The 16,923-nt window shown below is 47.1% G+C and overlaps 1 protein-coding gene across 1 annotated transcript in view; it reads left to right on the plus strand.

The window, feature by feature from the left end:
* Window positions 1–10,843: 10,843 nt before the first annotated feature.
* GYS1 (glycogen synthase 1) overlaps window positions 10,844–16,923 on the plus strand; it is a 167,624-nt gene continuing 161,544 nt past the window's right edge. The window contains exon 1 of the mRNA XM_086930200.1: window positions 10,844–11,567. Coding sequence (XP_086786326.1) covers window positions 11,450–11,567 — 118 coding nt within the window. The 5' untranslated portion in view covers window positions 10,844–11,449. The remainder of the gene's footprint in view (window positions 11,568–16,923) is intronic.

Consider the following 16,923-nt stretch of genomic DNA (forward strand, 5'->3'; position numbering starts at 1 on the left):
TAAAATGAAACATGACATGGTCAAAAGAATTGGTTCTACGTCCAGTCGTTCTATTAAGGTGGGTGATTCTGTTCGCATTAAAAAGAAAGAGGGTGTGAGTAAAGGTTTTCTTGTTTGGTCAAGCCCTAGGAAAGTTATTGAAGTTTTTAGAAATGCGGTCAGGGTTGATGGTGGTTCTGTGTGGAATTTGAGCAGAGTTTCTTTGTTTAATGGGCCTAGTCAATTGGTGGATGATTTGGACAGCAATGTTTTTTTTGATGTTGGGGAACAGAGAGACAATGGGGAACGCTTTCATGCTGAATGTAATTCTGACAATACTAGAGCTACACGTTCTCATCGTTTACCTGTTCGGTTTGATGACTTTGTGATGAACTGATTTTTTTTTGTTGTTGTTGTTTTTTTTGTGTTTTTTTTTAGGGGGGAAGGTGTGTTGGGAATGTACATATGCTCACATGAGCTGTCACGAGCGTTCAGGTGTGTCTGGCAGCTCGTGACAAGCTCGTGCTTGGGGGACATTGTGTTATTGTTTGAACATGTAGAATGTGAACAGTTATGGCTGTGATCTGTTATCAACATTACTGACTTGGAACTGAAGGCGAGAGGATCTGAATAAACTCCGTCTACCAACTACAACCTTCCTGTGTGATTTCTGACTTCCCTACACATAGTCTTGGCCAGAATGTTAAAGTTCTAAGTCCCAATTCCTCTGCAATCGGTCTAACTCCCAGATCTAGTCTCAAGGGGAGTAGCGGCGTGCTTGATGGAAGAGCAACCAATTGTCTGATGAATTTATTTTCCGTTATCATCATGTTTTGGGCAGAAGTGTGACCCCACAGTTCGGCCCCATAAGTAACAGCTCCCCGTGCCTGGGATTTATAGATCTGGATGACAGGACCAAGTGGACGATATGTTGATTTGTTCATCATCCTTGTGATCCCTCCCCCGATCTGCACCAATTTCATGTTTGCCCTGATCTGGTGTGTCCCCCATGTGTTCTCATTTAGGGTTACACCTAGGTATTCAAATGTGGAGACCCTGTCTGGTACCAAGGTCATGCAGTTGGTTAAGTTGGTTCTGTCAGTGATTGTTTTGTGCATCAGGAAGAGGGTGCAATGTGTGTCATCAGTGTAGGAGATGTTGGTGATGTCTTGTGATTGGATGATGTAGGCGAGCGATATCATGTATATGTTGAAAAGGATGTAACTGAGGGACAATCCCTGTTGGAATCTGCATAACAATTTATTGGTCTCTGATGTGGGGGGTGGTTGCCTGACCCTTTGGGTACTTTCCATGAGGAAGGAAAAGATCCATTTGAGAGCAGATTCTTGGATTCCAATCTAATGGAGTCTTCTGATGAGGGTGTTATGGGAGACACTGTTAAAGGCAGCAGAGAGGTCGAGCAAGATGAGGGCTGCTGTTTCTCCTCGGTCCAGGATAATTCAAATGTCATTGAGGATTGCTACTTCGGTGTTGTGGGTCTTTTTGAATCCTCAATTAGTGTTGTCTAAAAGATGGTGAAGTTTGAGGTGGGTTGCTTGTTGGTGGCCTTCTCCATCACTTTAGCTGGATAGGAAACTGGGAGATGAGTCAGAAGTTGCTCAGTTGGTTCGGGTGGGCTTCTTGAGGAGGGCGTTGATTTCTGCAAGTTTCCATTCATTCGGGAAAGTGACAGACACGATGAAGGTGTTAATGATGTGGGTTAGGGTGGTGATGATTGGTGATGTTCCCAGGTTTTAGATGTGGTGGGGGCATGGATCCGTCTGGGCATCTGAGTGGCTGGTTGGCATGACTGCCACTGTGTTGTTTCTGGTGAGGGTTGTCCATTTGGTCAGGTGGTCGTCTTGGTTGGTAGAGGATAGGTTAGCAACAAATTCTCTGGGGTTGGGTTGATGTGCAAAGTTGCTGTAGATATCTATAATTTTGCTGTGAAAAAAATTGGATAGGTTGTTGCAGAGTTGAGAGGCAGCGATGTTGGTGACAGTGGCTGAGGCCAAGGTGAAATCCTTAACGATCAAGAGGCTCTCCTTGCAGCTGTTGGAGCTTTGCAGTCTCTCTGGTATGCTCAAGTAACTGAAAAGTTAATATTTGGCTATCATTTTCATTTGCCAGGCAGCTTTAGTGTGGCGTAGAATCAGATTGCACGCCATTACTTATTGGATGTTCCTCTGGTATGCAGCGCGCTCTCAACAATGCACAGGAGAAATTAGGTATTGTTCACTTAATTCCTCAATGCACTTTATTCTGTGGAGCCTGGGATAGCCCGATGTATTGGGCGATCAGAGCATAAGGATGTGCCAGCCTTAAGCGGCTCTAGGCCTCAAAGGCTTGTGCATCAGCACAGAGAATATGCAAATATGAATGATTACAGAGGTCAGCATTTGCCTGTAATGTTGATATTGTTACTTTTTACAGCTTTTTGGCATATTATTCAGCTGCAAGTTACATGATACAGATATCAGAACTGGCTTTCGGCGCAGCCTCAAGGAGGTAATTGAGTTATGAAAAGAACAGAGACACATTTTTTTAAAGAACACAATAACATTGTAAGTCATTTGAAAAGCTATAGCATGTTTTTACTGCTGTTTTTGGGCTTTTTTTTTATGATTTTCAATGTATTTTCCTTTTTTTTTCAAGGGATATCTGGTCGTGCCGGACAGGGACAAAGTCACAAGTTCAACCCGACTGCGATGGAGAGTGGGCCGGCTACAAGGACTTAGTTAGGCCCACTGAACAAAGTACCTTAAATCCTGGTTACAGAGCATTGCATGGATCCGGGTTGAAGAAGTGCCGTGCAGCTGTAGCAATGCATCAGGTCTGAGATGTGGTGAGGCTTCTTTGCGCAGTCTTGTTGGTCTTCTTGCACCATCCTCGAGGATCCTGTCATCGGGCTTGTGATGCGATGTGAAGTCCTGGCTTAGAGGATGCGGCAAGCAGCTGGTGATAAGTCAGTTCCAAAGAGCTGCAAGGCTGTAATGTGGAGTCCAGTGCTGTCGTTGAGGATCAGTAGATGAGAGAGACAAGGACCAGGACTGTAGATGCGCTGTGCCTTCGACTATGCGTCAGTCTAGAGGACTTTGATGCAAGCCTTCTGCGCTGTGTCCAATCCACGCAGCCATGCGTTGGTTGCTCTTGAGGATACACCGCTCAGCCAAGGAGATGCGTTGGTTGGCCTTGGAGATGCGCTGCTCAGCAGAGAAGATACATTTGTTCTGCTGGTAAGCACCTCTGGCCAACTTCCAAGGGTCCTGGACTGGAGTGACACCACCAGGCAGGGTAGACTTACAGATGACAGAGCACAGGTGCAGATGCAAGGTTGTTGGAAGCCTGTATGTCCTGAGGTTTCAAATCATAAGGCCAGCCAACTAGCCCTTGGAGTCACTCTGGGTTCTGGGGTCTAGAGATGCAGGTCTAGTCCTCACCCATGCAAAAGGGCAGCAGGGTAGCTCAGGAAAGCAGGAGTCCAGCAGAGTAGTAGTCCAACAAAGTGGCAGCCCTTTCAGCAACACAGCAGTACTTCTTCCTGGCAGAGTACCCACGGGTACAGAAGTGTACTGAAGTAGTGGCTTCTGAGGTCCTTATTTTAAACACTTATTTCTTTTCCATGACATGACATGTAGATACACGGAGTAGAGTTACCGATAATCACGTATTCACTCAGCATACTGGGAACTACATTTTGAGCAGACACAGCCATTTTTTCACATAAAATGTGCACCCAGCGAACTAGTCATTCATTTACACTTGCATTTGGTTTACAATGTAAATATTTTTTACATTAAAACTACTGATACCTAAAGATACATTCATTTTGTCTTAGTTCACTTTTCCTGGTTTTTAGAAGCCGTAATTAGAAGCATGTATGCCGTGATTACCAAACAGTTTTGATATGGCGAGCATGCGCACATTGTGTAACTGTCTGTTTATTTTAGGTAAGTCCTAGATGAGGCATTTATTTTCGTTTGAGTACACATTTGTACAGCAGTGGGGGTAATTTGCAGTAGTGCACAATTCAAAATTTGCAAACATTCGTGACAAGAATTTTCAATTCTATTAAGGACTAGGAGGCGAGGATTATGCTTAGTCTCATTTCTTTATTGAAATGCTCAGCAGCCAAGTAAAAAACCACATTACCCAGAAACACTTGGGTAATAACCATAGAGTCTTGTTAGTATAAATAGGTGTACAGACAATCCCACTTCCTCTTTCTTTGGTGAGGAGAATCCAGGAAACAGTAAACAATCCAAAAGTCAATGCAACAGCAAAGATCAGTCCATTGAAGGTAACGAAGGGAGACATCCCAAACAGCCGAAGGCAGAAAACCAGGAGACTTCTTTAGAGAAGATAACAGGCGCTCCTACGAGGAACTGGAGGCGCATCACTTGGGATCAGAACCTGAAAAAAGATACAAAGCCGTAATAGCCATTCCAAAAAAATCAGACATATTCCGAAGTGAGGGTGGGAAAAGAAGACAATGCAATATATACTGTTGTAACAGATTAATGTAAAACAATTGACAGTAATACAATGTATAATCTATGGGTGGGATAATCCTCGCCTCCTAGTCCTTAATAGAATTGAAAATTCTTGTCACGAATGTTTGCAAATATTGAATTCTATTGCAGGACAGGAGGCTCCGATTATGCTTGTTCAAAGCTCATCCAACACCACAGACGCAACCGTAGGTACAGGTTTAAAGTAAAAAGTCTTAAACACTGAATCTGTTGACCAATCAGCAGCTTTCATAAGGTCCCCCAAGGTGACCCCCAATGAAAAAGCCTTAGAGGCCATGGCTCCACGAGCTGAATGAGCCCCAAAAACAGAAACATCGATCCCTGCCTCTCCCATAAGCCACCGTACCCAGCGAGCCAACGTAGCTGTAGTAACGGGGCGGAAAGGCTTCAGCAATGCAATTAACAGTTGACCATGCATATCAGAACGAATAAGAGAAGTACTCACCTCATAAGCTTTCAGGCATTGGACCACACAAAGGTTGGGACGCGCCGGAAAAGAAGGGTAAGAGATAATCTCAGTATCAGTCTTGGTGCGCCGGGAAAGGCGAAATGTAACCCCTTCAGGATTAAAACTCCGACCAGCAAGATCCAATGCGTGAACGTCAGAAATCCGTTTGCAAGAAAGCAAACATAACAACATGGTAAGCTTGGCCGAAAGTTGTTTGCGCGAAAGCAAGGAATTAACCGGCCAGGCTTCTAAAAATCGCAAAACAACCGAAACGTCCCATAAGGCCACATATTTGGGACGCGGAGGGACAGCCATACGAACCCCCTTAAGGACCTTGGACACCAAAGGATGTTCCCCTACAGGCTTACCATCAATCGGAACATGACCTGCCGAAATAGCAGAGCGGAAATTATTGATAGTACGGTACGCCAGACCAGAAGCCGAATACAGGGAGGCCAGAAAATTGACAATTAAAGAAACATCCGCTGATGTTGGATCAGCTTGCCGTTGAGCACACCAGTCACTCCAACGGTTCCAGGAACCCCTGTAACGCTTGTGGGTATTTGGTGCCCAGGCGTTGCTGAGGAGTCTGGTAGCGTCCGAAGAAAGGCCTGACACAGCCCACCGTTCCCCGAAATCCGCCACGCCAGGAGAAGGAGAGAGGCTGACTGAACTAGGGAATGCGGATTCTGAAGCGGATCTAACAGGAGATTCTGCTTCTGAGGCAGAAGAAATGGCAATGCGCAAGTCATTTCCAAGAGAACAGGGAACCAAGGTTGAGCCCGCCACAGAGGAGTGATCAGAATCAGCTCCGCCTGAAAACGTTTCACATATGCCAGAACCCTGGGGATCATCATAAACGGGGGAAACGCATAACACAGGGAGGTCGGCCACGGTTGAAGGAAGGCATCCGTTGCCAGAGCCTCCGGGTCCGGTCTCCAGCTGAAGAACCGGGGAAGTTGTGCATTGAGCCGGGACGCAAAGAGGTCGATCTGACAAGGGCCCCAGGTCCGTAGAAGTTGTCGAAATACCCGCGGATGGAGTCTCCAGTCGCTGAAATCCCTCAGGTACCTGGAATTCCAATCCGCCACCACATTGCGACAACCCGGAAGGTATTCCGCAATAACTGTGATCCCGTTGTGCAGACAGTAATGCCAAAACTCCTTGGCGATCTCCGCCAACAACCTCGAACGAGTCCCTCCGAGCTTGTTGATATAACGGACTGCTGATACATTGTCCATTCGGAGAAGTATACAGCAGCGGGACTGAAGAGGAGACAGACATTTGATCGCGAACGATCCCGCCAGTAACTCCAAACAATTGATGTGGAGACAGCGTTCTTGGGGGGACCAACGTCCCCCTGTCGTGACTGGACCGCAGCGGGCTCCCCAGGCCCATTGACTGGCATCCGACTCGATCACAATCTCCGGAGAAGATCCGAAGAGGGCCCTGCCGTTCCAGGCCTCCATGTGATTCAACCACCACGTCATCTCCGACTTCGCCTCCTCCGACAGAGGGATGCGATCGGAATAGCGAAGGCCCCTCTGAAGATGCTGAATCTTCAAACGCTGCAATGCACGGTAATGCAGCGGAGCCGGTAATATCGCCTGTAGAGAAGACGCTAAAAGCCCTACAACTCGAGCTAATGATCTCAACGACACCGTCGGACTCGAGACAACAGACTTCAATTCCCGTTTGATGTAACGAACTTTCTGACGAGGTAGCAGAAGTTGACAAGAAAGGGAATTGATTTGAAACCCCAAGAAATCTATCACCTGTGTAGGTTGAAGTACAGATTTGGGAACATTCACCAAAAACCCCAGAGACTGGAGCAGGTCTACGGTCCACGTCAGGTGAGACATAAGCTTTATCGGACAATCCGCTAACAGGAGGATGTCGTCCAAATAGATGATCAAGCGAACTCCGCGACTGCGGAGAGATTCCACGACCGGACGTAACAGTTTCGTGAAGCACCACGGTGCTGACGAAAGGCCGAATGGAAGAACCTGATATTGATACCACATCCCCAGCCACTGGAATTGAAGAAAACGGCAATGGGGTGGAAAAATCGGAACCGAGAGGTATGCATCCTTGAGGTCTAGACGGACCATCCAATCCCGTTCCCTCAGGAGATCCCTCAACAGATGGATCCCCTCCATCTTGAAGTGGCGGTAAACCCCTCCCGCATTGAAGTCCTTCAGGTTGAGGACCAACCTCGATCCCCCTCCCTTCTTCTCCACAAGGAAGATTGAGCTGACAAAGCCCTGAGGATGGCGCACCGTCGGCACAATCGCCCCCTTGGCCTCCAGAGACCTGAGTTCCTCTGTGATGAAGTCTCGACTTTGGTTTGAGAAATGGAGAGGAAAAGGAAGACGGGACTGACGAACAGGATGATAAAACTCCAGCTTGAAGCCCTGAACTGTCTCCAGCACCCATGCATCGCTGGAGATTGATCGCCAGTTCTCTAGGAAAAGGCGAATCCTGCCCCCCAGAACAACACTGCATGCAGGAAGAATGCTCACCTGAAGTGGCGGAATCGTGGTAGCCGCCGGCGGATCCACCAGCACGTCCTTTTTTGAACTGGCCACGTCCTTTTCTTGAGGGATAGAAGTTTGAACGAGGGGTATAACCCGAGTCCTGCTGACCTCCTCGCTGGGACTGGTACCCCTTCTGGGAGGGCTGTTGCTGACCACGGCCGGAGGAACGCCCCCTACTTCTTCCGGCCCTGTTGAAAACCGGACGAAGGGTCCGGCGGAGAGACGCTTGAGCCTTATCCAGGCCGCTGAATGTATTTACAAAGTTGGTCAGCTCCTTCAAAAATGGTTGCCCAAAAAGAAGACCCTGAGCCGCAGGACCCGACTCAGAAGTAGGCAATTCTTGCAGTTTAGGATCCAGCTTTAGCAAAATGGACCTGCGCCTCTCAGCAGAAAGCGCACAGTTGGCATTACCCAACTGGCAAATGGCGCGCTGGGCCCAATTAATCAGCTCATCCGGATCCACCATCCGGTTAGTACTTTTAGCCAGGAAACCAAGGTCCAACATTTTGGTGAGGGGACCCAGGAGATCTAAAACCTTGTCCTGGCAAGCCCGCCAGGACCTATCCAGACCCTTTTTGGGGTCTTTCGCAAATTTGCGGAGGTACGTTGTCATAGTGGGATCTACCTCAGGGGTCTCCGCCAGATGATCAGCCAAGTCTGGTCGCGGGCACTCAGACCGGAGACGGGCACGTACCTCCTTTTCAAAGGGCTGGCGTATGTGCTGCTGGACGTATTCCGTCACAGCCTGGGAAGGAAGCCAAGCCGTGGACTGGGGTGGACAATGTCCACCGGCTCAAAAGTCAGGACAGGTGGATGCGAAGACGCATCAACAAAATGCTCCTTGCATCTCTTTTTCTTGGGAGGGGGAGGAGCGGGATCCGAGGAAGAGGATGACTGCAGGTCATCGCTCTCACCTTCCTCAACAACAGCGTCAGGTTTGGCAGAGGACAAGGACAGCGCCAATTTCTTGAAGACAGAAGAATGTGGATTAGCAGGAGAAGATGACGATTTCTTAGCCGCAGGGACCCAACCCTGCTGCTCAGCATATTTAGTCAAGTGCCTTTTGAGAGACGTGATAGCACGCACTAGTGCTCTATTCATTGAGTGTTGGACTCCACGGTCCAAAGCCTCCACCAAATGTTGCTCCATGGAGTCTGGAGCCTCCTCATCGTACTCTTCCTCATCCTCATAGAAATAATCACTCATGATTCACAAGTAATGTGAAAATATATGCCCACAAATGAGGAATGTAAGGTATAAACAAGCCAAAGGCTCAATAAAGGGGGGTGAAAAAAAACCCTCACAGCAAGCCAAAGCTGTAGAGACTACAGGTCAAAATATGTAGAGAGTGGAGGGAAGGCTTACTGTCACCAAAAACGTCACCCTAGGCAAAGCCTATGCCAAATTTTACAACCAGTATCCTATTTTAGACACTGGCGTCGACAGGGTCAATCCTGGAGGCTTGTGGGCGTTTACGCCGCAGGGGACGTCCTTCAGATGAGCTCCGGTGAAGAAACAACACGGAGCGCCGGAAATACCAAAACGCGCATGCGCGTTGAACCGGCCGCCTGAACAGGAAGGAGAGCAGCTCGCGCGAACAGCGCGAGGCAGCCCTGACCCCAATAAACCACTCCACAACAAGAAATAGAACCCAGGCACAAAGCGCCTGACTTCAGGGTGGAGATGCCTCAAACCCAGCCGCGCCGCCACCGAAACGCAACGCGAACGGAATGGCGAAGGCAAGCGCAAGCAGCGCGATACGCGCGGAAAACAAAGCGGCAGAAATGTTAAACAGAAGCCGCGCAAGTAATACAAAGTGCAAGGCAAACAACAATAGTAAGGTAAGAAGCACTTAACTGGCTGCGGAGCAGCAAAGAAAGAGGAAGTGGGATTGTCTGTACACCTATTTATACTAACAAGACTCTATGGTTATTACCCAAGTGTTTCTGGGTAATGTGGTTTTTTACTTGGCTGCTGAGCATTTCAATAAAGAAATGAGACTAAGCATAATCGGAGCCTCCTGTCCTGCAATAGAATGGGGTTGTCTGCAGCAGCGTTAGTGAGTTCCAAATCATAGTTACAGTACATTGTTTCTTTTCCATGCAGCAAACATGCATTTCTAAATCAGATTGTATGACCCTGTGTGTTGTAAAGTTCTTCAATCCCTGGCGGCACAGCACCAGGTCCCAGGATAATGTGCTGCATGACTACACACTTATCCAAAAGGCGAGACCTATTGGCTTGTAGCGCCGCCACAATGCTGCATGGCTATGCCAATGTTTGTTCAGAATTAGTCTTCAGGCCAGGTTAACGCAGACACCACTGTTGTGCGCGCTGCAAATTGTCTGTGCACATAATCCTGGCAGAGCTGCCACTCATCCTTTAGAAAGTTCGTAGAACGAGACAGAGTTAGAGGCAACAAAAGTAGCATCTGCGCACTGTCACTGAAAAAAGCCCTACGTGACTCTAGACATTGTGCAACAGAAGCCTTTCCGCACGTACTCCACGACCTGTTCGAATGACCGGGGCTGGCAACCAATGAAACATTCGTACCAGTATCACACCTTCGACCACCACGATTGACAGTCAAGCAAAGCAATCGAAACTGTAATCCGCCAGCCAGTCATATTTCAGCCTACCAGAGGTATTTCAGCCTACCAGAGAAGTACAAACCCTGCCATCGTTTACACCAACCGGATTCCCAGTTTCCAAGAGCGACGGAGACGTAGACCAATCAGACGGGTTGTCCTGTCTAAAACCACATCAGAGTGCTACTTTCTGGGGCTTGTAACGGTGCCAGAAAACGTTATTTCTTAACCCGACTGAGTTTCTCCTGCTTATATAAGGAGTGTAACGAGCAAGCATGTACCGCAGTCAATGAACAGAATGGAGCAGCAACTGAAGGGGCGGAGTTTTTAAGCAAATCCCAATTTGACTCCGCCTATGGCGGACGTGCAAACAAATGCACGCTGTCGGACCACCAGAAGCTACCTTAACATTTAATAGCAGTGGATTCCTGTTAACGTGAAGAAAATTACAAAAAAATGGCTATTAAATCGAAAGAAATATATGTGGTCTAATAACAGAAACTGCTCTTGTTTAATAGTGTGATAACTACAACACCCGTGCAATTTTTAAAATATTGAAGACTTGTCTAATTTATTGTATGTGTACATGTTTTGTCTTTTCAGTTTAGGATTTATTCAACTAAATTCAATATACCCCACATTTTGCTTGAATCAAGTTCAAGGTAGCGATACCAATTACCCTTCCAAGATGGTCACTTTGACAACCAACCACAGGGGGGCGCACTCGCGCTATACCTGTCTCGCTGGTTTCCTTATTGCAGCAGAGCGCGCTCCAGTTCTACTGTGCAATGAGAGCGAAGGGATCTCTCTGACAGAGCCGGTCAGCTGCGCAAGCAGGGGGAGGAGAACTGGGGTGGGGACAGTCCAAGGGCAGCGGCAGGAGAAGGTTCAGTCAGAGAGGCAGGCTGCTCTCAAGGCTGCTGGGACGCCCGCTCTTCAGCATAGCTCTGCCTGCTTCTCCAGCGCTTTGGTGCTCAGCCCTGCCTGCTTCCCTCCTCCTGCTAAAACTGCCTGTATTTTTCTGTGAACTTGTTTAGAGCATCTCCCCGTTTTAGCGGGGCTGCATCTTGTAGTGCCTGAACTATAACTAACCTCTACCTGCCAATTTCGGCGCTTGACTGCTTGCTGCCAGCCGTCTTCCTTCATCCGCTTCTCCTTCCTTTTCGCTGCACCCTGTGCATAGAGCGGTTATTTCTCCATTTTGCGCTGACACTCTTGTTCTCCCTTCTGCTTGGTTGCCTTCTCTTCCCTTTGGTTGCCCAATCCACCTGCTTCTCTCATTGGCTGGAGGCTGTCTTTCATCCCGGTTGCTTTGCAGCGTACCAAAGGTAGACGGGAAGTGGTACTCGAGTTCCCCCTGCCACTATGCCGCTGACCCGGAGTCTTTCGGTGACCTCGCTTACTGGCCTCGAGGACTGGGACGATGAGCTGGACCTGGAGAACACCGTGCTCTTCGAGGTGGCCTGGGAAGTGGCCAATAAAGGTAAGCTATGCCTCAGACTGCTCCCCTGAAGGGATTTTACCCAATTATTGTATCAGCCGGCATGCCCCTTATCTTGTCGGAGGATTCTGTTTTACAGTTCTGGTCTATGCAGATAACACAAGACTCACCTATTGGGTAAATACCACACACCTTTGGCTCAAAGTGTCATTCTGGGTCACTCTCGGTGGCCCCGTCGGCTTTCATGTCGTCTCTCCCCAACATTTTCACATTTGCCTGTTAAAATATTAACTTTTGGGTCAATTGAGAGCTATACCTCCGTTATAGGGGCCTCCATTACATGAAATTGGAGCCCATGGTCCGCTCACATTTTAAATTCTGTCCCTGTTTAGCATTGTGCAAATTCTAGGTTGACAATACATGTTTTGGATAATTCCAAGCACTGTGCAGCCTGCCTACCGTCAGGTGGGTATGTGAGGGTGGCAGGTGTGGTGCGGTGATGTGGATCATGGCCTTCTGTCTAGTTTAATCCTAAGCCACTTGGGGCAGCCTCATTTCCAGAACTGCCACCCTTGATAACATGAGTTATATAAGGTGGAGTTACTGCACGACTACACCATTGCACATCACGCTTCTTGAGGATGCTTGTCTTAAGAATGGTCATGGTTACTTCCAAGGCCTCTTAGTATTACATCTTGCCTACAATGCCTATGACTGAATGCAGTGACTTGTTTCCAGTGTGGCGCCGCACTCAGGGGTCCCCTTTGTGTTTAAATTGTCAGTATGGCTGTGTTCACTGACTGTGCCACTTGACTTGCTAGTGTTCTATACATGATCCTGACGAATAATGGACCCTCTTGGATGAAAAACAGCTGCCTTCAAATAAACAGCAACAGAACAGAAGTACTCATCATGGGCCCACACCCTGACACCTGGAACGATACCTGGTGGCCCCCCCACCCTCTGAAGACCTTCAGATGGATCCCCCTCGAACACAGAAATACCGTCACTCACGCCCTGGTCCCCAGCAGACTTGACTACGGCAACGCACTCTACACCGGAATAAACAAAAACCTCACATGCAAGCTACAGAACATCCAGAACGCCGCCGCAAGACTGGTCCTCAACCTGCCAAGACACTGCCACGTCTCCCAGCTTCTGAGCAAACTCCACTGGCTCCCCATCGAAGCTAGTCACCTTCAAGATGCTCACAAGGCCCTCCACGATACCGGGCCAGCATACCTGACCACAGCCAACTCAAATTCCACGAACCCCAAAGGACCCTACGATCAGCCCAGCTCTCCTACTCTGTGGTCCCACACACCAGAAAGACCAGATCAGGTGGCCGCTCCTACTCCTCCCTCGCGGCCAGAGCCTTGAACTCCCCCCCCCCCCCCTCTCCTCCTCACAGACAACCTCTCTCCCCATCTTCACAAGAAGCCTCAAAACCTGGCTCTTCGACAGACCCCCTCCTTGATGGACTGGAACCTGCGAAACCCCCCTCCCCCAGTGCCTTGAGACCCTTAACAAACACATAATTGATTGACCCTCTTGGTACGGTCCTGGCCACTCGTAATGTATTTTGGTACGGACTTGTGTCCAGTAAGATCCAGGCCACTGGTTGGGCCTTTTGGTATGTCCTTGTGTCCATTATGATTGTAGCCACTGATGGTGCCATTGGTTAGGTTTGTGTCCACTATGATACTGGTTTCCAAAGTACTTTTGTTGCCTTTTAGAGTACCTCTATGTCTAGTATTATCCTCCCCGCCAATCTTGCCTCATGGTCATCATCGTCATAGCTTTTAAAGATCACTAACGATCGGGGAAGACAAAGATGTGCTTGAAAGCAGCAAATAAAAGTTCACCCAAATAAATTAATCTTTAGGGCCTCCCTAAAAGGAGTGATATCCTCTCGTGTTCAGTATGATCCTGGCATTGCCTCTTTGTACGCTCTTGTGTTTGGTGTCGTTTTGTTAACTGATAGTACATCCTGATGCAACATTCTGCCAAGAGATTCTTGTTGCCTCTTCAATTTACTATCTGCTTAAAGAGGCCTTTGTCACTGACGAAACCTTTCTGCGCCCGCAGAGACCTTGGCTTCTGACGCTGCCCATTGAGGCTAACACTAGAGTCACACTGGTCAGAAACAAGATATTTCACAGCTTGCGTCTTCTTTTGGCTCATGACATTCCAGTAGTGATACCCACACGTTTCAGTTCCAAGATAATGTTGTTGCTTGTGTTTGCACCAATAAGCTCTTTTGCCACATTTTCTGTACAGGATTGAATCCTTCAGTATCTCCACAGTTCACCCCGATGGGGACTTCTTTCACTAGGGCCTTTCTTTGAAAAAATCTTCCCCCTTGTTCAGCTACTCACTAGTGTGATTACACTATTCTTCCACAGAGACTGCTCTTTGAGATTTTCTGCTTAAAATGATCTATAGAGGTTACTTCATTACTGTTGCCTCTGCTTTCCGTTTTCATTCCACTTTATCTTTATTGGCCTAGTTAGTTAAACCATTGCAACATTCAAATAACATCTAAACCTTGTTAATTAAAACACCGAAATGGAGCATCTTCACAGACCTGGTATCTCTGTCCGTTTAGATACAAAAATAGATTTTAGTCTCATGGAGTGGGGAATCCATTTAGTCTCAATCTGCCCCGTTTTGTTAGCAGTTCTAAACTTTAGGAGACTTGCAGATGATGCCTCTAGCTGTTCAGTTTATTGTTCACAAATCTGGAATCTGCCTCCATTTATTAGTTAAATTTAGTCACTACCCGATGATGCTCTCCCTTGAAAGAAATATGAATACCTTCTGACAAGTTTGGTTGCTATCCTGGACAAACGGGAGATAAAGCAATTTCCTACCATCGGCTATTAAAGAATTGTAGAAATGCCAATGAAGTATTGTGTGGTAAAAGAATGGTGAGTGGAGTGTAAAGTGGTACGATAATGTATTTTTATTTGTGTTGGATGGATCTGTACATCACTGCATTGCTTCAATTCTCAACTTGATATCGAACTTGTTTTAGGAGATACAACTCGCCTATCATCTATCTATTGTGAAGCGATCTCTTAACGGACATGTCACACAATTTCATTGATGGTCCTAAATAGAAAACAGAGTAATATGGTCTGTGTGCTCCTGAACCAGTGCCACTGCAAGGTCATGTGCTCTGGAGCCAAAGACTAAAATAGTTTCCTGCACAGTTGAGAACTTCCAATGGTGCTGCTGAGTCACACAAAACATGGGTTATGGATGGTGCAGTCGGGATGCATCCTAAACGCAGTGTCATGGAGGCTTCAGATAGGAAATAGCGGTGTCCGGCATCCAATCACTGCACTGACTGACGGGGAATTAAATATTTAATATTAACAATTTCTTTATGTGGCAGGGGTTCTAGGAACATTAATCTGCAGCCCTGTGAGTCTCTCAAAGGGATTGGACATTAGTTGAATGTAACAGAACAGATGCTTAAGCATTTCCCAGTAAGTAGGAACGACCCATGCGCCTACATTAAGTACAGAAAAAGAATCCACCAAAGGCAGCCATGTAGCACCTGGGCTCCATAGTGCAGTAGAATATCTGGGAGCTTTTCATGTTGTTTTTTTGAGAAGCTAGGGGAACCATCTATAATTACTTTCCTGATGGATCACCCTGTCTGGAATTCTTTATGGTTAGGAGAAAGAATAAATAGGCTGATGCAAGCTAGGCTCTATAGGTTATTGGAGTCAAACAGCTGCTCTATCTGAAAGCCAGGGCACCTGGGACAGAATCCCTTAAATACCAGGAGCAGTTAGACACGACTGACTTCACTCCATCCCTGCACTAGAATCTCTTTTTCACTATAGGCCATTTTGTCCCAGGGAAGTCTTTAGGACGATAAGGAATCGGGCAGAGGGATAGTGACAACTAGAATGTGTCTACAAATAGTACTCCAGAACCATCTTGAGACTGGGAGTTTACAAAGCAGCTGCATGGGTGACCTCTGTGCATAGCTATGTGACTTTTTTGGTAGCCGAGCTGTAGTGCCCACACTCTTGTCAGCTAGCACCTGCAGATTAGTCACTCTGTCCTGGGGCTACACAAAGTGGGCTGGTCCCCCAGCCTGCAGTTAGTGACCATAGCAACGAACAGTCTCTGGTAAATAGAATGGCATCTCACCCGAGTCATAAGCCCCTATTCTCCAGAGTGGGAGACCCCTGCTTCTGTATGGCCCCAGGTTCAAAGTGAGCCATTTTGTTGCAAACCATCGTCTTCTGATGTCCACCTAGCATTTTCAGCGTTTAAACATAAAGACCAGTGATGCCCCACATTTGTGATATTTGTATACGTTAAAATTATATCCACCAAAGTCTGTATGACATCTTCTCTTTATGAATCGATCTTATATGCACAGCAAAAACCAGCCAACGCGTTTCGTTCAAATGAGAAGGGACTTCTCCTGGGCACAGAAGTAGTGATAGATTCTATTAGAAAGCCCAACTTGATAGTTATGTTTAGTTCATCCGTATTATCCATGAGCCGTTCATCCGTATTATCCATGAGCCGTAAGTGTGGGAATTCCTGGAATGATCCACCCAAGAGGAAAAAGAGTTGCAATAAATTACATTTCTTCCTTGATGTAATTAAGCCTACAGGTGTGATCTATATTAGGAGTATATAAGAGGAAAAGGGCATGTCCGCCCCATGTGGAGCACCTCAATCTGTGCTGGTTGGCGTGAGTTAAAACACTCCTCCCGGTCTCAGTAACACGGTGGATGTAGGAGCAACGTTTTCTGCGTTTGCTTAGTTTCTGGGGTGAAGCTCCTTAAAAAGCCTGGGAAACAATTACCAAAGATCACTTGATTCTATTTCTTTTCTGCTGCTGCCACCCAGTGCACCTGACGAGCACAGTAAACAATATAATTTAGGATTATGCAAAATATGTTTAATGGCACCAAGTTGGACATGCAGTGCTGCCAAAGCAAAACTATCCAGTAAATCCAATAGTGCAGAAACTACGATTGTTTGTGTAGCAACCTCCATGCTGTCTTCCTCTTTGGTTTGCAATGAGACCGACTCCATTTTAGCATAAAATGCGAACATGCTTTTTATTCTCACTTTGTGACGAGCAGTGACTGCTGATTATAGTGCTGTGAAAGGAGTCTCTTTGACCAGAGGAGGGTCTCTCCTTGATATGGCATCATGTTACACAAACACTATTTGATAAGGATGATCTCATGTTTTACAATACTGTTGTTTATTTAGTAGGCTGACTCTTCTGGGAGATGTTTTAGGTTTTTTAAATAATGCATGGCACAGGCGTGGAAAAGTAGATATTTTGATTGGGGAGCAAATCTTTGAGATGCTGGGAGGCAGCAGCACCGCATTCTTTTGCACACAGGGCTGA

Source organism: Lissotriton vulgaris, chromosome 7 (genome assembly GCF_964263255.1).
Source record: "Lissotriton vulgaris chromosome 7, aLisVul1.2, whole genome shotgun sequence".
Classification (NCBI taxonomy): Eukaryota; Metazoa; Chordata; class Amphibia; order Caudata; family Salamandridae; genus Lissotriton; species Lissotriton vulgaris.